This window comes from Cervus canadensis, chromosome 2 (genome assembly GCF_019320065.1).
Source record: "Cervus canadensis isolate Bull #8, Minnesota chromosome 2, ASM1932006v1, whole genome shotgun sequence".
In the NCBI taxonomy this organism is placed as follows: Eukaryota; Metazoa; Chordata; class Mammalia; order Artiodactyla; family Cervidae; genus Cervus; species Cervus canadensis.
Genome location: NC_057387.1, coordinates 93,938,930 through 93,957,372, shown reverse-complemented (window position 1 = coordinate 93,957,372; position 18,443 = coordinate 93,938,930). Strand labels below are relative to the sequence as shown.

At 41.0% G+C, this 18,443-nt stretch overlaps 2 protein-coding genes and 2 long non-coding RNA genes across 7 annotated transcripts in view; 2 read left to right on the top strand and 2 right to left on the bottom strand.

The window, feature by feature from the left end:
• The window catches only part of STIL (STIL centriolar assembly protein), a 53,241-nt gene extending 46,560 nt beyond the window's left edge, over nucleotides 1-6,681 (bottom strand). For 3 of the 4 annotated variants that reach the window (XM_043461415.1, XM_043461416.1, XM_043461413.1), the window contains exons 1-2: nucleotides 6,505-6,681; nucleotides 3,149-3,235 (exon numbers count right to left, since the gene is read on the bottom strand). In XM_043461415.1, coding sequence (XP_043317350.1) covers nucleotides 3,149-3,192 — 44 coding nt within the window. In that variant the 5' untranslated portion in view covers nucleotides 3,193-3,235; nucleotides 6,505-6,681. Of the gene's footprint in view, nucleotides 1-3,148; nucleotides 3,236-6,333; nucleotides 6,483-6,504 lie in introns of those variants that run through there. The other variant, XM_043461414.1, reaches the window with a different exon arrangement.
• A 267-nt stretch (nucleotides 6,682-6,948) lies between these two features.
• On the top strand, nucleotides 6,949-17,895 carry LOC122437011. Its single transcript, XR_006268162.1, has 4 exons — nucleotides 6,949-7,114; nucleotides 11,070-11,174; nucleotides 12,507-12,604; nucleotides 17,863-17,895. It is a non-coding gene; the product is annotated as an uncharacterized LOC122437011 (long non-coding RNA).
• On the bottom strand, nucleotides 9,167-17,329 carry LOC122437012. The gene is made up of 3 exons (XR_006268163.1): nucleotides 17,276-17,329; nucleotides 15,031-15,152; nucleotides 9,167-9,272 (listed from the first exon to the last, which is right to left on the bottom strand). It is a non-coding gene; the product is annotated as an uncharacterized LOC122437012 (long non-coding RNA).
• Nucleotides 17,896-18,004: 109 nt separating the features above from the next.
• Nucleotides 18,005-18,443, top strand: part of CMPK1 (cytidine/uridine monophosphate kinase 1) — a 34,378-nt gene continuing 33,939 nt past the window's right edge. The window contains exon 1 of the mRNA XM_043461412.1: nucleotides 18,005-18,316. Within this exon, the coding sequence (XP_043317347.1) occupies nucleotides 18,146-18,316 (171 nt within the window). The 5' untranslated portion in view covers nucleotides 18,005-18,145. The remainder of the gene's footprint in view (nucleotides 18,317-18,443) is intronic.

Sequence of the window (18,443 nt, the reverse complement as noted above, 5' to 3'; positions counted from 1 at the left end):
CTGAGTATAAATTCTATAAAAATCTTCTTTAAGTAACAAAAAATGAATATAAACCATGAATTTAAATTTTAAATTAATATCTGTCTTTCTGAACTAATTTCAGGGTAACACTTAAAAAATTATGAAAAATACAAAAACTTTTCAGAGTTTTCAAACTTGGTATCTTAGGCCCTGTCACATGAGGTCTTTTTTTTTTTTGCAGCACCACATGGCATGCGAGATCTTAGTTCCCTGACCAGTGATTGAATCTGTGCCTCCTGCAGTGGAGTCTCAACCACTGGACTTCCAGGGAAGTCCCACACATAAGTTTATTACCAAAACATCAGAAAAACATCAATAATTCCTCAACAAAGATCATGCAAGTAACATAAAGCAATGTTAAATCATATAGGGTACCATCATGGAGTTTTTATTTTATATAAGTGAGTAATTTGAGAAAACTACAATAAGAAAAATAATGGAAAGAGGATGAGGAGAAACTATCAGCTAAAGTCACATGTACTTAAAGCAAGAAAGCTCTGACAGTGAGCTACCTACAAAAGTGCATTTGTATGATGGTAGACTATTAAATGGGATTCCCTGGTGGCTCAGATGGTAAAGCGTCTGCCTGCAATGTGGAAGATCTGGGTTTGATCCCTGGGTCGGGAAGATCCCCTGGAGAAGGAAATGGCAATCCACTCCAGTATTCTTGTCCAGAAAATCCCATGGATGGAGAAGCCTAGTGGGCTATAGTCCATGGGGTCGCAAAGAGTCAGACACGACTGAGCGACTTCACTTCACTTCACTTCAGACTATTAAAATAGTTGAATTGAAAAAGTATTTATCATATCACACACTAAGAATATCTTGTTCTAGATCTTACTTTCATGTATCACCTGATAAAACTTACCAACTAAAATATTGGCCCCAGTCAACTGATCATCTGCTATGTACCAGGCATCCTACTAGGCACTTTACATGTACAGTATTTCTCACTAAAACTGTTTCTGAAACACTTTATTGTCCATTTTACAGAAAACAAACTCCAACTTCTACAACTTGGTACAACAACTAAGAAGCAGAGCTGGAATTAGATTCTAAGTGCGGCTGATTTCAAAGCGTATACTACTAGAAGCTGAATGATGTAATGCTTTAGACCGTGGTTCTGTCTGGCTCCATCACGTTCTTAGCTATGTGCTTTCAAATCTTTATAAGGATTTTTAATCTCTCTTTATTTGAAATAAAGACACAATCTGAAATTAAGAAACTTGTTCAAAGTCACAAAGGTAGTTAAGTGACAAATTGTCAATTTATCTATGTCTCTACATCGAATATATTTATTATTTACCAATTGGTGAGAGGAAGAACGATTTAAGGTTTAAAAGCAAAGCCTGGCTATCAGCTGCTTAGGTCTTAGATTTTGGAACCTGGCTCTGGCTGTATGACCATGATCAAATCAATGTCTCTGTGCCTGAGTTTCTTCAGTTGTTAAACTAATATCAATATCTCCAATAATATCTTCAACTGTTAAACAAAATAATATTAGTATCAGTATCTCCTGTTAAGCAAAATAATATCAGTATTAATAAGTAGTAAATACTTATTAAATGAGTCAATATACATAAAATGCTCAGGAAAAAATCCTGGCTTACAGTAAGTGCTCAATGTTAGCTATTTCTTTTTGTTGTAAGTAGTCCATTTCTTTTTGCTGTAAGTAGTAGTGCAGGTTTAAAATCCAACTTCACGTTTACTTCCTTATAGTGCACAGTAGAAATCATTTCAGCTTTAAATACTGGCTATACCAGTTACCAACTGTATAACATTGGGTTGGTTAACCTCTCTATGCCAGTTTCCTCATTAAAAAAAAAAAAAGAGGGGGATAATAACAGCACCCATTCCTCATGGGTTTGTTGTGAGGATTAAAAAAATAATAATATATGCAAAGTGCTTATTAGCACAGAACCTGATTGTTATTAATTTTTTCCTTAATCTCAAGTATTCAGGTAGACAGACTTGAGAGGCAAGAAAGATAAAAACACCTTGAAATTGGGTACAAAGTTCTGCATGTATGTATAAAAGTACTTTTCCTTAGGGAATGAAATTCATGGCTATTAGACATTCAAAGGGGTTTGTAAACAAAAATAATTCAGCTGCTGCCCTAAAAGCCCACAGATTACTGAAAACCAGAGTTCAATAAATGAACTAAAATCAAGAGTTGCATATGCCAGGAATTATCAATTCAAATCACACGAGTATATTATTTTCCCTAGAATGTAAGGAATGGATTTGACCCAATAATAAAATTAAAGAGAAGAACAAAGGCTGATAAAGTTTCAAAGAATAAGAGGTAGCAACAGGAGAGAACAGAAGGGCCAAAATTACACAAAAGGAATATGATAGCCTCTTTGGGTCATGTTTCCCATTGTCTTCATCAAGAACATCTGGCACAAAGAAAAATAACACAGAGAATAAAGGTAACTCATGGATGCAATTCTAGTTTGGAAGAAAAAAAATTCACATGTCAGCAATAATTGTTCTTCTCAAGGGGGAAAAAAGAACAATAAATGATCCAAAGAGCCAAATAACTCAAGCCATTTTGCCTGCTCCTCAAAGTAGTGACAGACTGAGAAAATTAGGAGACAGGTGGCAATCTCCTCCTCCTCACACCACATTGAGTGGGAAAAGGCTTAGGTACATTCAGTGTGAAATTTTCCCCATCAAATAATTAGAGTTTATAAGAGGGAAGGAACTCAACCACTTTCCCATTTGTCTAGGATGTAAATAAGTATGTATGTGATCTTTGGCCTCAAAAGTTCAGGCACTATTTTTCACCAATACAAAGACCCTCTGTGAAACTAAAATAAGGAAAGGAGGAAACGAGACTAACATTTACTGAGTGCCTACAATGTACCAGACCCTTTAGTTTAGTAGTCTTATTTAACCCTTCACAATAACCTTCTGATAGAGATTACTGTCCCCAATTTACAGATGAGGAAACTGAAGCTTAGAGAAGTTAAATAACTTGATCATGGTCACCCACCTAATAAATGGTAAAGCTGGGATATGGACCCAGCTTTTCCTGATTCTAAAGATTATTTTTTCTCCTCTCTTCCAACCCAAGTTATGTGAGTAACTGTGAAAAACACATTCTGTAAAAATATTTCTATACCTGGTATTCATCTGGGGCCCTGCAAGAGTATATGTAGACTCCATGATAGTTGGTGAATGATTTATTCAATTTTACATGCTCAGGAACCTAAAGAAATAAAGAGAATATTACTAATGAGTGGCAAAAACAAAAAAATAAAAGGAAACATGATTTAACCACATATTAGCAAAATAACTGACAAAATTAGGTTACTTATATGAAGTGTCTTCATCCATAGATGAATAAGATAAAGTGCTGATGGATTCTGACCACTTTCATACTTTATAGTATTTGGCCTGTAAATTAATATTAATATTTAATCTAGGCAGCAAAACCCACCAACTATCTATCTATTAAGATTCTGCTCCAAGATCCTGGTATTAATTTAGTGAGCTGGGTAGGGCAGGTAGTATTTAATAGATGAGATTTTAACCAAAAGCTTCATTATAGTCAGAAAACCACAAAGCAGCAAATAGGAACAATTTGAGCTAGATATTTATTTGGTCTATAATAAAGTCAACAAATTTTCAAGCTTGTGGAGATAGGAGACAAATACTGCATACCCACAAACTAACTTGTATTAGTGCCAAGTCAGTGGTCTTTTCTTGACTCCTCATACATTCTCTGGGTAATCTCATCCACTAACTGCCTACTGGATTCTTGTTGCTGTTTAGTTACTAAGTCATGTCTGACTCTTTGCAACCCTGTAGACTCTAGCCCACAAGGCTCCTCTGTCCATGAGATTTCCCAGGCAAGAACACTGGAGTGGGTCCCCATTTCTTTCTCCAGGGGATCTTCCCCACTCAGGAATCGAACCCTAGGTCTCCTGCATTGCAGGCAGATTCTTTACCACTGAGCCACTGGGAAGTACTACCCACTGGATATCTAAACATAGCCAATATCTAAACATCTAAATATTATAAAAGCAAAATACAGACCTCAAAGTCCCTTCTTTACAGCTCATTATTTGCTATGTTCTTTTATCAAATCTTAGAGTTAGAATCTTTAAGCCCTGTGTATTCTACTTTAATTCTAACAAAAAAGAATTGTTTAAAAGCGAGGTAAGGAAGGACAGAGTTATTCATTCTGGTGCAGAAGTCATTCAGAAAAATTTTTTAGTTAAAGTCAGAAGCTGGAAATATTTACAAAAACCAAATCCTATTTAAAGTGCCCTTGTAAGGTTGATAAAAACTCCCTCTTAGAGGTATCTGGACTTCATGCAGCTTCTATGGAATGCATGTTTTAAACTTTAAAGTCCTTCTGTGCTACTTGGTTGTCACGAACAACAATATTCAGATTGATAGTTGTAACTCTCAGAAGTAATAAAGTGCCGTTTTTCTTTATTAAAAGAGTCTTAAAACTCCTTATTTGTCTGTTCTTCCTTTATGCATTAAGATAAATCAAAAATGTTGACCTATTATTTCTCATTTCAAAAAAAACCATAGGAGACAGTTAATTGACAGTAACACACAAGCAATTAAAGCTAGTGTAGTGAAAGTAAGATCATGTAACACCTATACCTAGCAAAACATAATTCTCCCTGGATAATGGCATAGTTGTGTATCAAATGGAAACAATTTGATCAAATGGAAACCATCAAGTCATCCTTATCTCTCCTTTCTCCCTCTTCCCCAATATAAACTGTCTTTATACCTCCACTACCTCAGCTCCTGACTTTATTAGCTCTCACCAGATTTACTGAAAAGTCTCCACAGTGCTACCAGAAGGGCTGCCTTTGTGCTCAGTCAAAAAGGGTTGAAAAGCATTAGTCGCCCAATCGTGTCCAACTCTTTGTGACCTTAAGGACTGTAGCCGGCCTGGCTCCTCTGTCCATAGAATTCTCTGGGCAAGAACACTGGAGTGGGTAGCCATTCCCTTCTCCAGGTGATCTTCCTGACCTAGGGATCGAACCTGGGTCTCCTGCACTGCAGGCAGATTCTTTACCATCTGAGCCACCAGGGAATTATTGCTATATAAATCTGACCAAGTTATTCTCTGTCTTAAAGAGTTGATGGCTCTTCTTTCAGTTCAGTTCAGTTCAATCGCTCAGCCGTGTCCGACTCTTTGCAACCCCGTGAACTGCAGCACCCCAGGACTCCTTGTCCATCACCAACTACCGGAGTTCACCCAAACCCATGTCCAGTGAGTCGGTGATGCCATCCAACCATCTCATCCTCTGTCATCCCCTTCTCCTCCTGCCTTCAATCTTTCCCAGCATCAGGGTCTTTTCAAATGAGTCAGCTCTTCGCATCAGGTGGCCAAAGTACAGGAGTTTCAGCTTCAACATCAGTTCTTCCAATGAATATTCAGGACTGATTTCCTTTAGGTTGGACTGGTTGGATCTCCCTGCAGTCCAAGGGATTCTCAAGAGTCTTCTCCAACACCACAATTTAAAAGCATCAATTCTTCAGCATTCAGCTTTCCTTATGTCTTATTTCAATGTCCATCCATTGCTTAGTCGTATCCGACTCTTTGTGACCCCCATGGACTAGCCCGCCAGGCTCCTCTGTCCAGAGAATTCTTCAGGCAAGAACACTGGAGTGGGTTGCCATTCCCTTCTCCAGGGGATCCTCCCTGACCCTGGGGTTGAACCGGGTCTCCTGCATGGAGGCAAACTTTTTAAAGTCTGAGCCACCGGGGAAGCTCAGGCTCTTCTTTACGTACAGAATAAAGGACTTTCAGAACCTGGCCCCACCCTATTAATTCCACACATCCCTTCACTCCTACATCACAGTCAGTGGATACTGGTAGTATCCACACACACCTATTGTTCCTTTTATTTGGAAGGCCCTGGTAAACCCTCATCATCCTTCACAATCCAATCAGAATGTCAACTCCTCTGTGAAACCGTTTCCTAGATACCATGGTAGTGTTACTACCGACTGTGTTCACACCCACAGCATTTTCACGCTTTGTTATTTATAAATCACTTCCAGCCGACCACGAACTTTAAACGTTAACCGATCCCCTTACTATGTAGCTGGAGAAGAAAATGGCAACCCACTCCAGTAATCTTGCCTGGAGAATTCCATGGACAGAGGAGCCTGGCAGGCTACAGTCCATGGGATTTCGAAGTCAGGCAAGATTAAGCAACTATCACTCATTACTATGTAGCTGTCCGAGCATACTGGGCTTCCGTCCAGTCATTTTTACAGTAAAAACTTTATATGATAGCATGTTATCGATTGAAAACTTTGTTCACATACCTAAGTACTGTACAAATGATTCCCAAGGAGTTCAAAGTCCCGATTCCCTTTGCGTCATTAGTCCAGGCTCCTGGTCCGCTGAACCCAACACAGGCAGCAGAGTGTTGCCCACCCTCCTTCCCCCAGGCTCGCAGAGGCCCCTCGGGGGAACTGAAGCACAAAAACACTCACCGCAATCTCCGCCGAGTTGAGGTTTGTTTGCTGGGCCGGAACAGAGTCCAAGGAGAACCTCTGCCAACCCGCCCCGCCTCTGGGACGTTGGGGGTCGCGGGAACCAGGGCGGCAAATAAAAGCTCGCGAAACCGAAGCCCGCGCCACGCCTGCTGACTGGTCGGAAGCCCAACCCATCAGGGAGAAGGGGCGGTGCCGGACTTGACACTCCCTGTCTCCGCGACGCTCTGGTGCAACAGCCAATCAGCGCCCTGCACCGACCAATCCTAAACCTCCGTGGAGAAAGAAGGGCGCCACCCGCGCTCCAGGATCAGGTTCCGGAGGATTTAAACACTTCAATTTCATCAACGGTTAAGTTCCGGGGTGGGGCGGTCCTTGCGCACGCGCAATGAAAAACCCAGCCGGGCGGATGAGATGGCAGAGGAAGCCGGAATTACTGGCTTCTCTGGTCCACTCTCGGCGACTGGAAGCGAACCAAATCCCTTGATTAAATGCACAAAAAGAGAGGAAGTTCGATTTCTTCCAGGTTCTTTCTAAGAATCATACTCGCCTCTCAACATAAAAAGATTTTAATTCCTTCCTGTTTGAGCCGAAAAGAACGTGACCATTTGTAAGCCATTTATACTTACCTTCACAATGAATGGGCTTCCCTGATTGCTCAGTTGGTAAAGAATGTGTCAGCAATACAGGAGACCTGGTTCGACCCCTGGGTTGGGAAGATCCCCTAAAGAAGGAAATGGTCACCCACTCCAGTAATCTTGCCTGGGAAATCCCATGGACAGAGGAGCCTGGCAGGCTACAGTCCATAGGGTCGCAAGAGTTGGACACAAGTGACTAAACCACCACCCTCCATAATGAATATTGGTATTAGGTATGGTATTGGTGTTGTATATATGGCATATGATATTAGTATTAGAGTGATGACTTATAGTTGTCTTCACAAATGTTGATAATCGCGCCTTCTCCGCCATTATTTATTGTCTGAACAGCAGAAGTAGGTATTACTATCCCTATTTAACAAGGAAGGACACGTAGATCACACAGGTAGATAGTGCAGAGTCCAGATTTGAAATGTCACATTTCTCACAGGTAGATAGTGCAGAGTCCAGATTTGAAATGTCACATTTCTCTAGACTTTTGTTAGTTTCCTGAGCAATGTGGGAGTGTCTTGATGTCTGAACTGCACTTGTAAGCTGTTTTGTTGGACTGTGCATCCAACCTTTTGAGAGAGTGAAAACAACTATCTTGAAAAATGTATCAAACTAGCCAAGAAATATGTGCTCCACAGTGTCAATCTCTGCTTTCCTGGAAAAAATTCCTAGAATCTAGGGAACACATTTTAAGAGAAATGCTGGTTAGTTCCTCAGATCTGGTGTGTGAGCAGGAAGAGCCTCAGACAGTGATGCATGTCTGACAAAGTGTTGGCTGACCCAGTGGAGAACTCTGGAGCAAAGATTGCCCATGAGAGGAATCCCACATTAGGCAGAAATGACCAGAACCCTTGCTGTACCCAGTCATTGCCTGGAACTTCCCATAAAAAGCAAGCACCATCGTTAAGGCAGATCTGGAAGACCATAACAAGAGGCTGCCAGACAAGTGTACTATTTGCTGCTAATTGTCAAGTTCTTTCTAGAGAGAGATCCAAGTGGCACACTTTGATGGCTGCCATGGTTTACATTAAGTGCAAAGGCCCTGGGGTGAGCATTTTCTGACATCTTCAAGGAAGATCAGGAGACCAGTCTGTGCTGAGCAAAATGGGTTAGAAGACTATCAACAGTTGAAGAGGCAGGAGGTGTTGGTAGATCATGGGGCATTTCAAGGACTTAGCTACAGTCTTGAGTTCTACAGGAAGCCAATGGAAGATTTTAAATAGGGGACTGTCAATATCTGATTTTAGGTTTTAAAAGCCTCACTATGGTTGCCACATAGAGAATAAACTGTAGGGAGCAAAGGCAGAAGCAAGGAGACCAGTTAGACAGCTGCTGCAATGACATAAAGGAGAGATTGACAGCTTGAACTGGAATGGTGGCAATGGAGGTGGTGAGAGGTTATTGAATTCTGCATATATTTTGAAGGCAGACTCAAAATTTGATTAGAGATTGAATTTAGGATGTAAAAAAAACTTTGTGTGGGCTTCTTATGATTTTTTTTTCATTTATTTTTATTAGTTGGAGGCTAATTACTTTACAATATTGTAGTGGTTTTTGCCATACATTGACATGAATCAGCCATGGATTTACATGTGTTCCCCATCCCGATCCCCCCTCCCACCTCCCTCCCCATCCCATCCCTCTGGGTCTTCCCAGTGCACCAGCCCTGAGCACTTGTCTCATGCATCCAACCTGGGCTGGTGGTCTGTTTCACCCTTGATAGTATACTTGTTTCAATGCTATTCTCTCAGAACATCCCACCCTCGCCTTATCCCAGAGTCCCAAAGTCTGTTCTGTACATCTGTGTCTCTTTTTCTGTTTTGCTTATAGGGTTATCGTTACCATCTTTTTAAAATTCCATATATATGCGTTAGTATACTGTATTGGTTTTTATCTTTCTGGCTTACTTCGCTCTGTATAATGGGCTCCAGTTTCATCCATCTCATTAGAACTGATTCAAATGAATTCTTTTTAATGGCTGAGTAATATTCCATTGTGTATATGTACCACAGCTTTCTTATCCATTCGTCAGCTGATGGGTATCTAGGTTGCTTCCATGTCCTGGCAATTGTGGCTTCTTATGATTTATGGTTTTTTTTAAGAGCTACTTTAAAATATCTGGAAGAGAAACGTAAGATGATATGAATTAAACAAAAAGGAAGGGGCAAGCATAACACACAACTCCCTACTCCTAAGGTGTAGGCTGGGCATAGTGACATCTTTTCAAAGTGTACAGTATGTTAAGGATTGGAGAAAAGAGTAACTTAACAGTGGAGAAACATGACCATTAGTATTTCAACCAAGTGATCAAGGTCAATATTTATAGTCATGCTGATAATGTGTATACTTGATAGGCTATGATGAAAATGGCACTTCATCTGTATGGTCTTCTTTCCAATAACCTATAAATCCAGACTTATCTTGAGAAAAACATCAGACAAATTTCAACAGTATCTGACCTGTACTTCTCAAAACTCGAAACTAGCTAAGAGGAGCCTAAAGAGATAACTAAATGTAAATGTGGTATCATGACTGGAATCATGTTAGAGAAAATGAAGACCGAGTTGAAAACTAAGAAACTGTAAATAAATTCTGGACCTTAAGTAATAATAGTGACCAATATTGGATAGGTAACTGTAACAAATATACCATACTAAATATGAGATTTAATAACAGGGGAATCTCGGGGGTGGATAATGAGGAGAATCTGTACTATATTCTCAGATTTCCTGTTAATCTAAAACTGGTCTTAAAAATAAAGTCTGTTTAAAAAGAAGAAAGGGGCTGCCACACTCACCCTCTATGATGGCCCACACTGTCTGTGGAGTGTGTTTCTCTAAACAAATCCACTTCTTACTTATTCAAAAAAAAAAATTAAGTAAGGAATGGGCAAGAGGAGAAGTGAAGTATATGCTAACTTTTTGAACAACAGCAATAAATAAATGCCTTCTTTTGTGCTTAATAATAACTCAAACAGACTTCAATTAAAACATTTTTTTACCACTGGACTTCTAAGCAGGATATACATTCAATGCTATGGATAGAGTTGATATTCTTAAAACTAAATTAAAAGTGATTACTGACTTCATTTTTGAATTGGAATGATTCAGCCTCATATTTAGGACAAGTTGGAGGAGTCCAAAGGGCTTATTCCATACATATCAAAAATTTTTTGGAATATGATATAATGTAATAAGCATTGACTTTGGGGATCTGGCCCCAGTTCTGTTATTTAAACTCTTTAAGATTAATTTTCCTTATTTGCATATTGTACATTATCATAAAAGAGTTAATTCATAGTGTGAAAATTAATTAAAAGACTACCTATATATATTAAGTGTACCAGCTGTACTAACAACCAACACTGTTAGAAAATAAGCAACACATTGCTATACATACATAAAGATTAAAGGAATGATTTTTTAAATTAATTGTTTAACAAATTAAATTTGTTAAATTAGTGAAATAAAATCTACAAATGCTCTATCAAGGATCTACTACAAATTAAGCTTTGTGCTAAATGGCATGGGGAATTGGAAGGATGTGATAAGCAAAGAACAAGGAAAGCCCAATTTTATAGGGGCGGGTAATAAGAGGTAATTGTCCAAAGCAAATATGAATTATTGTTAGATTGCAGCCTATTAAATAGACTGAATATATACCGTGCCATTCTTTGATCCTTGTTTATATAGGCTGCTGCTGCTGTTTAGTGACTAAGTCATGTCCAAGTCTTTGCAGCTGCATGAACTGTAGCCTGCCAGGCTCCTCTGTCCATGGGATTCCCCAGGTAAGAGTACTGGAGTAGGTTGCCATTTCCTTCTCCCAGGGATCTTCCTGACCCAGGGATCGATCAAGCGTCTCCTGCTTGGCAGGCGGATTCTTTACCACTGATCCACCTGTTTTATATCATTTCAGGACACCATGGAATTGCTATGGCTATTGGCCCCTACACAGAAAAGCTACCAGTCTTATTTTTCAAATTTTAAGAGCTTTGATTTGCTTCACAGAGAATCATTTCCAGTAAGTTATACTTTTTTAAAAATGTGTTTTTTTAAGTTGTTGCACAAACAATGCTATAAAGAAAAAAAATGTAAAGTGAAAAATAAATCCAAAGTTCTACATTCTAACATATCAATTGTTTTCATTTTGCCTTATTCCCTTTCAGTCCCTGAACATATGACGTGGTCTTTAAGATTAGACCTGGTAAAACATATGACGTGGTCTTTAAGATTAGACCTGGTAAATGTTCAGTTTTATAAACCTGAGGTGCCTGCTAACAGGCTCTTCATGGGAATTAAAGCGCTATTGTTATCAACAGGAACAGGGAAGCTGGAATCAGTTACCAATTCTGCCCTTATTTACAAAACACCCAACTTTCCCTGTCTGTATTTACACTTCTGAGCTAAGCTGGACTGGCACTTTTGGAAAATGAGTACAGCTTTGCTTTTAAGGAACATTATATTTTTAAGGGGGATTGTTAACCTGTCAATTTATGCAGAATTCCTTTGAGATTCAAACCTCTTGGGAGAGGTAATAATAACAATTAATGTGTCAAGTCATGTTGACTCATTTTACTTATTTTTTGAAAGCTTGGAATGTTTTGGAATAAAGACTAGAAAGATCAAATAACATATTGGTAAATTCTCTGTAAATAATGGTTAAACTGACTTTTTTTTTTAACCATCATCCTGATTTTTTCAGACAAAGAAATTGTAGGTATATGCAAACTACCTAGGTTTGCAAAGTTGTAATAGGCAAAAAACACGGTAAGACCTGCTGAAGACTGTCATTTCCCTTCACTGGTCAGCCTGCCATTCTGCAGCATGCAGACTGAGCTCAGCTGACAGTCACTCCCAGGAGGGTAAGTGTATTGTCTGTTGCCAGATTTGGCACATCAGCTTTTAGAAAATCATGTTTCTTTTAACCAGTGCTCTCAGAATATTTGATAAAAGGTACTTTGATAAAGCTTTACAGCAATAACTGCAAATTTGAATAACATCGAGTCTTCATTTTAGAGCCTCCATTAAGCATCAGGCTATGTAATGGGCTAACCATCCCTCCAGTAAATAGATCACAATATAATAGATGGCTATGAAGGCCTGAGGGCAGAGCATATGGCCTGCCACCCACCCACCTGCCCTGTCTTTGCTCCATCACCCAAACTGATCCTAGAAACCAGTTCCTAGCTATGCTCAAGAAAGGAATTACAGGGCAGCAGTTGTCAAAGACCACTGTAGATAGAACTTGAGTGGCAGGAGCCAAGTTATATACTCTAAATCTTCCAAGAACCTTGGAGTTTTCTTAAGAGAGTAAATCACGTTGTAACAGTAACACAATTGTTATGTTGTACAGAATCATCAGACGTAGTCTCTGCCTTCAAGGAGCTCTAAATCAAGTGTGTGGATACACAGTACACCACAGTGCCACAACATAAGTAAACACGGGATGCGGTAAGTGTGGGCGTGATGGTGGGAGTGGGTGTAGAAACACAAAAGAGGGAATAACCCAGTCTTGGGAATATAGACAGAGCTTCCCAAAAGAGGTAAAATCTGAGCTGAATCCTGAAAAATGAATAGCACATCAAACAGATGTTGTCAAAAAATCAAAGTATGGAACAGATATTTAAAGGGCAAGTATGATAAATAGGACATAAATGGCGAAAAGGCCCTATTTCTTAAGACCCTTGAGAGTTCACTAGGAACACAGCTCTACTCTGGTAATAGTATGCATATACTGAATATATACTCCAAAGACTTAATGTCACTTGATAAATAAACACATATGGGTAGGAGTGAGTTTTGAGGATAGCTCTTATTTTTACGTCTTTCCGAGATCAGTCTTCACATCTGTTACAGAACCTACTTTGAATGGATTTTGTGCGTATGGAACTTTTTACGTCCTAAAGGTTCAGTATTGTATAGGATGAATGCATATTTTGAAGCTATACATTCTAAGTTTGAAGTTGACTTTGCTAGCTAACTGCCTCTGTGGGTTTAAATAAGGTACTTCCACTTCCTGGCTCTTTTTCCATCTTCAAAATGATAGCACTAACTTCATTATGCAGATTTTATAAGGCAAGGCTGATATTCAGCCAACACACAACTGGTAAGATTGTATTGGTGGTTAAAAGTTAATTATTTCCATGTGAGTTGGATATAGCTACTTCCCTGAGAACTTGGGACACCTAGGACTGCCTCATGATCCCACAACTAGGGGACTGATGCCTGGCATAGCAAATCCTGGCACAGAAATCTCAACAAATATTGTGATTGTATTAATTATTGAAAAGTTTGAATGCCATCCAAAAACTAAGTAATATAAGTGAAATGCTTGGCACATAGTGGATAGTCAATAGATATTAATCGAATGTATTTAATCTATGGACTCAATCTATGGATTTAGGTAGGGAATAACTTCTACTAGGTGATAGCCATTTATTCAATATATACTTATTGGCACATATTCTTATTGGGGGTCTGATTGTTTGCATCGAGGGGGAACTCATTGAATCTCTGCCAACTCCAATGAGTAACAGCACTGATATAAGGCTAAAGCAAAATGAATTCTTTGGGGACAAATTTAGGACTAAGGTACTAAGAGTTAGTTAGACCTTTCACTGTGGACAAGCAGGTTAAATGTTTGAGCATCAGAGTAGCACAGTGTCTTTTATGAATGCTTGCCTCTTTGACTTGGCTCCATGGGACCACCTGGTGTGATAAACAGGTGTTTTGGAAAACCTCTACCCACAGCACTACTCACACTGAACACTCTGGTCACCAAATGTGTGTGATGTTTGGGTTGGGGGCAGGGTTCCTATACCAAGCATTCCTTGTAATCCATTAAGCTTTGTTACATAGCAAAAGATAACCAGAGTAGGCCCAAAGAGACAACAAATAATAAATTGTTTTCTGCTTAGCCTTGTTCTTTCTGGAAAACCCTTGGTAGAGATGGGTATCAAGGTTTCACTTTTTTAATATCTTTCTTCTTTAGTTAATTTTCCTTAGTTGCCTAACACTGTTGGCAGGAGATAGGCGAGGTGCAAGATACTAAGTACTGAGCCCTTGTAGTCAAATTCTCCAGGGAGTCAAAGAGAGAAAAGTTACTACAAATTGCTATAAGTATACAATGAAGTTTTGCACCCAGACTCCTTCCTATGTGGAATCCTTTGTTCTGGTGGTCTCTATCATGAGAGCTAGAAAGATTATCTTTCTTTCTCTTTCCTAACGTGAAGGGCACAGGCCTTCATCAAAAACCAAAGAATAGCCTTCTAGACCCTCTTCCACAGATCCCATCCCTTTAACATCTTTCAACTCTGGCAATTATACCAGATGAGATGGAGAAAAGTCATGCCCAAAGGAAAAGAGGCACATTTGCTCCAATATGGCCTTTTTTGTTCTCCTACTACCTCTTAATAATATGACCAGTCATTCTTATTTTCAGCTGACATATATCCTACGCCCTCCTCCCTGGCAGGTGGAAGATTGGGAGATCTCCTTTTAGCTTGAATTGGACTTTTACCACCAGGTATTCTGCCAGGCCAGAGGGCAGCAACTATAGGCTGTGGGCACCTGTTTTGGTATAGACTTACACGCTAGCAGTGGTTTTTGCATTTTTAATGGATTTTAAAAAGTGAGAGAATAACATTTTGAGACAGGTGCAAATTATATGAAACTCAGATTTCAGTGTCCATAAGAAAAGTTTTTTGAAACATTATCACATTCATTTGTTTATGTACGATCTGAGGCTGCCATTTTACTATAATGGCAAAGTTGTGTAGCTGAATGGAGATGGTATGCCCCCCAAAACCTGAAATATTTATTGTCTGGCTCTTTACAGAAAAAGTTCGCAGATCCCTGTGCTAAGTACCAGGACATACCTTCAAGAGGCACAGCAGCAGCAATTGGATAACTGTCCTTCTTCTCATCAAAAAACTAAACACAGTAGGGTGGTTTGAGGTCATCTATACCAAGGGTTTCATTTCACCCTTCTCTCTATTTCCTAGTTGAAAGATGAAAAACTGAAGTTCCAAGATTAGCCAGTTTCTTAAGGTTACAGTGATTTATTGGTAGCATAGAGACTTAAACTTAGGTCTCCCTATTCTAAGTTAGATGCCCTTGCCTAGTAATCCTCCTTGAGTCCTAATATTTACTGTACTAAGTGGGAAAAGATCTTAGACCAGGAACTTACTTTGTTACCTGTCACCATATGGTAACATGAAGACTTTGGACTTAGGAAATCTACTGTTCCTTTCAGCCTTGATGTTCTCTGCTTTTAAAGGAGATAATGCTGACTCTATAGCAACAACAACAAAAACATAAAGCTGAATTCCAGCTCCTGCTGCTCACTGGCCCGCTGTCTTCAGACAACTTTTGGCTTCGGTTTCATTTGCAAAATGAATATAATAGTAACATCTATGTCATTAAATCAATAAGATAGTAACTATGAGAGGGCTCAATAAACAAGGGGAAAACAAGGGACTGAAGGGAGAAGGGATTAGAGAGGCAAAGAAAGAGGGTGGGGAGAAGAAATGGAAAAGAGAAGTAGATGGGGAGAAGGGGAGGAAGTCAGAAATGGGAAAAGAAGGGGAGGAGAATTGGAAATAAATAAACAAAAAACAAAAAAAAGTGGAGGAGATGGGGGAAAAGATGAAAAGAGGCCGAAAACAGTGTGTGAGGGAAGAGGAAAAGGGTTGTAGGGAGAAGGAGCGTGGTGGTAGCCAGACAGAAGGCTGTGCCACCACCCTCCCCTCCTGTCTGTATCCCTGAGGGCACTCTGCGCTCAACAACTTAGTTTCACTCTTGCAGTCTGTCTTCACGCCACTACTGTCTCACTTAAACTTCTACCTGGATGATAAATTGAACACCCTGGCCTCTCAGTTCTAATAACAGGGTGTATATCTGCTTCAGTCTTCCACTCCCCTGGGCTCATCCCAGATCTCAGCAGCAGCAGAAACTCACAACCTCTGATACTTCAGCTCCACACATCCCACTCAGATCACTAGCTCGTGTGCTCAAGTTCTCTACTGCCACCATTCTTGGACATCAGTACTTCTAATATCTTGACCCCCCCACCCCGGCTCCCCTCCACCTCTCCACTGTTAGCCCTCACATGCCACCATTTGCTTTACTGCCTGATTTTGATTCTGCATGTGCTGTACTGGCGCAGTCGCTCAGTCATATCCAACTCTTTACGACCCCATGGACTGTAGCCTGCCAGGCTCCTCTGTCCATGGCGATTCTCCAGGTAAGAATTACTGGAGTGGGTAGCCTATCACTTCTCCAGGGGAACTTTGTGACCCAGGAATTGATCCAAGGTCTCCTGCATTGCAGGCAGATTCTTCACCATCTGAGCTACCAGGATAGTCCTTAATTCTGCATAAACCATCACATTCTCTTGCAAACACTCCCTTAGACTTCTATTTTACTTGCCTGGCAAAACCCCAATTCTGGATTAGCACAACTGTTTCCCTGCCCTTCTCTCTGCCTGTACCTGAATAGTCTAATATCTTTAATGATCTTAAACCCATGATCTCAAAAACCAATGAGTCAACTCTTCACATGAAGTGGCCAAAGTATTGGAGTTTGGTTGGATCTCCTTGCAGTCCAAGGGACTCTCAAGAGTCTTCTCCAACACCACAGTTCAAAAGTATCAATTCTTCTGCACTTAGCTTTCTTCACAGTCCAACTCTCACATCCATGACCACTGGAAAAACCATAGCCTTGACTAGACGGACCTTTGTTGGCAAAGTAATGTCTCTGCTTTTTAATATGCTATCTAGGTTGGTCATAACTTTCCTTCCAAGGAGTAAGCGTCTTTTAATTTCATGGCTACCGTATTAGACAGCATGGCTCCTATCACCCATCCTAAATAAACTTTGTCTTGACCCTTATTTTATCTATTATTTTCATTTACTCATCTCCTATCCACTCCATTTTCAATCAGGCTTCAAATTAGATATCATGTATGATTTGCTTTGGGCAAACTCTTTGTAAGTCTCCCTGTTGCCAAATGCAGTTTTATCTGTTTTTATCTGTGTTTAACACAATGTTGACTACTACACCACCACAATCCCACCCCACTCTCTTTGCTGGAATAACGTATTCTCCTGGTTTTCCTCTTACCTTTCTTGGCTCTGCCTTCTTGGGTTCCTCCTCCTCCCTCCAACATTTAAAGGTCTATTCACTAAGACTCATTGATTGAACTCTTCTCGAAAATTTTTCCTAATGCAAGGGGCAGGGAAACGGAGTTATAGTTAGAAGGACTTCCCACTGCAATTAGAATATAATCCAAACTCCTTTCCTTAACCAAAGGGTCTGACTGACCTGTCATCAGCCAAACTCTTCCACCTTTCATTCCCTCCCTCGTTTCACACAGCACTGATCTTATGGGCCTTTGAACTGCTCTCACAGATGAAAGTCTTAGGGGTTTTGCAAAAACTTGCCTGTTTCCTCTTTGTGGGACACTCTATCTCAGTGTTTGCCTAGCTTTGCTCTTTCCTATCCTTACGTCTTGGCTTGTATATCATCTCTTCAGAAGTCTGACTACCACAGCCAAATTACATTCATCTCTTGTTATTCCTCCGTTTGGTTCCTTCAAAGCCAATATTGCTATTTGCATTTATCTATTCGTGTTGATTTGTTCAGGACGGCTGCCTACCCTCTGGAATTTAAACTTGCGAGCAGATACAATGGATTGTGCTCTCCCGTAGGCCACGTCCCACGCGCCAGCACAGGCCCTGCACCAGCTGGCTCACCACCCGCGGACGGAACGAATGAATGAGCCCTCGGAGGGGCGGGGAGGACTCGGGCTCGGCCAACGAAAGAGCAGCGGAAGCCCCGCCCCTTCCGGCCGCACGGCGGACGCCTCGGCAGCCACGGCGGCGGGGCCGCGGCGGGCGCCGGCTCGGCCCGCCCCCTTCTCCGCGCCCCGCCCCGCGCCAACGCCGGCCCGGCTGCTGTCAGCTCTCTCAGCGTCCGAGCCAGCCGCGGTGCATGCTTAGCCGCTGCGGCCGCCGGCTGCTGCACGTCCTAGGCCTTAGCTTTCCGCTGCTGACCGGCCGGCCACTTTTCCTCTTCCCGTATCGCTTCATGAAGCCGCAGGTCGTGTTCGTTCTCGGCGGTCCCGGCGCCGGCAAGGGGACCCAGTGCGCCCGCATCGTTGAGGTGAGGCCCGGGCAGCCGGCAGGCTCCCTGAGCTTGACCGGACACCAGGCTGGCCCGTCCCGCCGCGCGCGGCTGTCCGCCCCCCGCCCCCCGCCCCCCACCTCTGCTCCCCCCCGCTCCCAGAACC